The sequence below is a fragment of the Crinia signifera genome, chromosome 4, assembly GCF_055691185.1.
Source record: "Crinia signifera chromosome 4, ASM5569118v1, whole genome shotgun sequence".
NCBI lineage: Eukaryota > Metazoa > Chordata > Amphibia > Anura > Myobatrachidae > Crinia > Crinia signifera.
Window position 1 is genome coordinate 9,646,803 of NC_139220.1, and position 4,828 is coordinate 9,651,630.

The 4,828-nt window shown below is 48.5% G+C and overlaps 1 protein-coding gene across 1 annotated transcript; it reads left to right on the forward strand.

Moving 5' to 3' along the window:
* The first annotated feature begins 467 nt into the window (after positions 1-467).
* On the forward strand, positions 468-3,632 carry LOC146073658 (E3 ubiquitin/ISG15 ligase TRIM25-like). Its single transcript, XM_083181019.1, has one exon. The coding sequence runs from the start codon at positions 468-470 to the stop codon at positions 2,160-2,162; it is 1,695 nt and encodes a 564-aa protein (XP_083037145.1). The 3' UTR covers positions 2,163-3,632.
* Positions 3,633-4,828: the final 1,196 nt, after the last annotated feature.

Genomic DNA, 4,828 nt, shown 5'->3' on the forward strand with positions numbered 1-4,828 from the left:
AGGCTGGGGGACATACAGTGAATGGGGGCAGAGTGGGGTACATAGTGGAGGCACTGATGGACATTAAGAGAAGGGGGCAGGCTGTGGGACAGAGTGAATGGGTGCAGAGTGGGGAACATACAGTGAATGGGGGACATACAGTGAAGGAGGGGCAGGCTGGGGGACATACAGTGAATGGGGGCAGGCTGGGGGGAAATACAGTGAAGGGGAAGGCTGGGGGGCAGAGTGGGGGACCATTCTGATGTGATTAATGCTTCTAAGAATGTCAGGCTGTATGGTCGGCCCCCCACATTTTCACCTCACCAAATCTGGCCCTCGTCCCAAAAAGTTTGGACACCCCTGCCTTAGGGGAACTGAGCCTGTCGGTATAATCAGTCACAGCTCAGCCTCGCCTTGTGTGCACAATGTGACCTCACTGGTATCTGTGTCAGAGACTTTCACTTTCATTTCCGTCTCCTGCTGCAGCGATGGCGTCTGCTGCTGATCTGAGACAGGAGCTGGACTGTTCCATCTGCCTGAGCATTTATACAGATCCTGTAACCCTGAGATGTGGCCACAACTTCTGCCGGGTCTGTATTGATCGTGTGCTGGATACACAGGAGGGGGCTGGAGTTTATAGCTGTCCTGAGTGCAGAGCAGAGTGTCAGGAGCGTCCTGCACTGCAGAGGAACATAACGCTGTGTAACATAGTGGGGAGGTTCCTGTCTGCTCGGCCAGATCAGGATACTGGGATCTGCTGCACTTACTGTGTGGACTCTCCTGTACCTGCTGCTAAGTCCTGTCTGCTGTGTGAGGCTTCTCTGTGTGATAAACACCTGAGAGTACACAGCAAGTCAGCAGAACACGTCTTATGTGATCCCACCACTGCCCTGGGGAACAGGAAATGCTCCGTCCATAAGGAGATCTTCAGATATTACTGCACTGAGGATGCTGCCTGTATCTGTGTGTCCTGCAGTTTGGCTGGAGAACATCGTGGACATCTGTTGGAGATGCTGGATGAGGCCTCTGAGAAGAAGAAGGAGAAGCTGAGGAATGTTCTGCAGAAACTGACCACAAAGAGAGCGGAGACTGAGAAAAGAGTCCAGAGACTGCAGGAGCGCAGGAGAGAAGATCAGGGAAAAGCAGCGGGTGTAACAGAGACAGTCACTGCCCTGTTTAGAGACATCAGGAGACAGCTGGAAGACCTGGAGAAGAGAGTCCTGAGTGAGATCTCCAGGCAGGAACAGCGCGTTTCACTCTCAGTCTCTGATCTGATCCAGCAGCTGGAAATAAAGAAGGACGAGCTGTCCGGGAAGATGCGTCACATTGAGGAGCTGTGTAACATGTCTGACCCAGTGATTGTCTTACAGGAACCGGACACAGGGGACTTGTGTGACACTGAGGACACAGAGAGACATGATAACCTGGTCCGTGGTGCAGGAGGTCTGGATGTGGGATCCCTCTCAGAGACATTACACACATTATCTGATATAATAACAGGGATAAATACAGGGATCTATGTGCAGGAAGCTAATGACCTATTACTGGATGTAACCACAGCTGGTAATACAGAGTCTGATATAATAACAGGGATAAATACAGGGATCTATGTGCAGGAAGCTACAGACCTATTACTGGATGTAGCCACAGCTGGTAATATGATACAGATATCAGGTGACAGGAAATCTGCATCATTATCAGATATAAGCCAGAGACACCCAGTAACACCAGAGAGATTTCTGTATTATCAGGTAATAAGCACCAGGAGATTCTCCTCAGGGCGACATTACTGGGAGGTGGATGTCAGTAAGTCAGTGATATGGAGGGTGGGGATGTGTTATCCCAGTATAGACAGGAGAGGAGACCAGTCAGACATTGGTAGTAATAACAAGTCCTGGTGTCTGTGTAGGGGGTGGTATAATCAGTACTCAGTGATACATGACAGCACAGAGATCCGGTTACCTGGCAATATCCCCTGTGACAGAGTGAGGATATACCTGGATTATGAGGCAGGACAGATGTCCTTTTATTCTCTGTGTGACCCCATCAGACACTTACACACCTACACTGCCGCCCTCACTGAGCCCCTCCATGCTGCATTATGGGTAGGTCACTTTCTTTTTGGAGGTAACGGGAGTATAACTATATGTGGGGGAGTCAGAAGCTGGGAGAAATTACCATAGGAAAGACTGGTAACATCACAAAGAAGGGATTCTGATTGGGGGAACATTCAACCAATAGAATGAAGCAGTGGGTGGAGCTACAGCAGAGCCCCTCCCCCGTATAGCCAGGTGACCAGTGTACCTGGATGTGTTCCCATGTCAGTGTGTTGGATGCTGTCATTATAAGTATATAAATATACTTCTCTGTGGGATTTCTCCTCCTCTGCCGCACTGACAGCTGTGATTGGCTGCAGTATATGTCAGTCTGTGTGCAGCCTATGACTGTGGTCGGTGCTACGCTTGCTCCTATTGGCTGTAATGTTTTAGCTGGAATATTTGCTGGAATCACAGGGTGTAATATTATTATTTATGTGTTATATAGAGGTGATTATTATACAGCGCTCCCTCCTTATATCAGCTGCCACCGGGCACTCTCTCAGTACAGGAGGGCTATAGGATGTAGTGATGATATTACAGGTCACCCCCCTATAAGCTGGTGTTATAACGAGGGAGCATTGTACAGGTAGCGGTGAGGGGATATAATGTACCGTGTGCTGGCTGGTGTCAGTACATGCATGTTACATATATGTACACTGTATATTACCTAGCACAGAGTTATGTGTATAGACTGTAAGCACCAATAGTCTCAGCAATCCAGGTCCACAATGTGCATGTGAACCCCAAAAGATCGACATGTCCAAGGTTGACAGTGGAAGAATGTTGACACAAGCAAAAGGTTGACACATGAAAAAAGTCGACATGAGTTTTTCACTTTGTATGATGTCAATGTCGACACTGAGCTCTTGGACCCCTAATTGGGCTTTGGTCCTGGTGCCTCGCCCCACTACCACCGCATACAACACTTCATCCCAATCGGGGTCCATGTAAAGCATGAAAAAATTCCCCCCAAAATTAAAAAAAATTGTGAAAAAATCATTTCGCCCTTTTCATGTGTCAACCATTTTAGTTTGTGTTGACATTTTGTCCATGTCGACCATATGTATGTTTACCGTATGCTGTGGACCTAGATATGGCCGGTTGCCATTGGGATGCCCCTGTTATAGCGCTGGATGTGACCCCATTCCGCAATACATGTAATAAAACAATCGGTTTCCTGCTACATATAATGTCTGTATATCTGTTATTGCTAGGACGGGAGGTGACTGTTATCCCTCACACAGGCGTTATCTGCCCCAGTACCTGCTACATATAATGTCTGTATATCTGTTATTGCTAGGACGGGAGGTGACTGTTATCCCTCACACAGGCGTTATCCTCCCCAGTACCTGCCACATATATACCATGTATAAGATATAAGGGGCCGTGCGCTATGAGAGAAGACGTGACACTCTGCATATTGGGACTGTTCCACCACACGCAGGAAGTATGTGCCGTGTGCTACTAATTACATACGTGACCTGTGTACTGTGCATTATAGTCATGCTTTCACACTCTACATTCTTCTCTCTGGGAGAACCTGGAGGTGAGAGGCTGCTGGCAGCTAATGGGGGTGGGGCCAGGCATGTTGCTTCATTAGGCCCCACCCCCATCACTGCAGAATTGCGGGTCTATGGAATCATGTGATATTGGCCACACCTCCTCCCTGTGGTCCCGCTATGTGCAACATTAGTCTCCCTGTCCTGCCCCCTTCACTAGGACATGGGGGATCACACACTCTTCCACAGTCCCAAAATCTGGGAGTCATCCTGCGGTACCGGGAGAGTCAGTAAGTATCATTATTGTGTGTAGGAGGGAAGCAACCAGATGTTGATGAACTACAAGTCTCAGCATGAATATATATTCTGGTACTTCTAGTCCCCTTACAGCCCAGTACCACAGCTTATCTTTATATTATTATATATTAATATCACCACCGTGAGAGGTTATTTATAAGGCGGCAGAGAGGTTGCAGCGCGGCACGGGTTATATACCGGTGTCACCTGTGTGATCAGAATAAGGATAATCAGGTAATTGTGTAACGGTTTATAATCCAGATTATAACGTGACAGAAACAGACAGCAGTTTATCAGAACAGAGCGGTGCTGGTACGCAGGCGCGCCAATGTCCATATCCCACTATTTACCTGTATCAGCGCCTTCGATGGGCAGAATGGGGTGTGATGGAGAGCACTGACAGAGGCCAGGTAAGGGGAGTGACCTTGCAGATACCTGGAGAGGTGCCACGTATGCCTGGAACAGATGGCAGGTGCTCAGGAGCAAATACCGGACGCTTGTCCTGCCGGTCACCGGCACTAGAAAGCGGCTTGTGGTTGGCTGTTTGTGAATCCTCTGCTGGTGGGTAGTGACTGGGGCATTGTCATATGTACCTGGTTATGTGGTCTTCTCTCCGGGAGAAGAGATGGTGCAGGACACTTAGGGGAGCAGAGCTGGGCTTCTATGAAGTAATTCCAGTTACAGGAACCGCTAGGAAGCAGGTGTGGTGCAGGAGATTCAACCAATCCTCCCACAAGGAGGCAATTACAGCTTCCTGAGCCCCATAGCTCCACGAGCAAGGTGTCTGACTGCGATGTAGAAGGTTAAGTGTTAGAGTCTGGTGTGTGACATGAGGCCTTATTCTAGTTCACTCTTTCTGACAAAATCCTTTTTAGATGGACAAAGCCATGTGCACTGCAGGTGGGGCAGATGTAACATGTGCAGAGAGAATTAGATTTGGGTTGGGTTTTACTT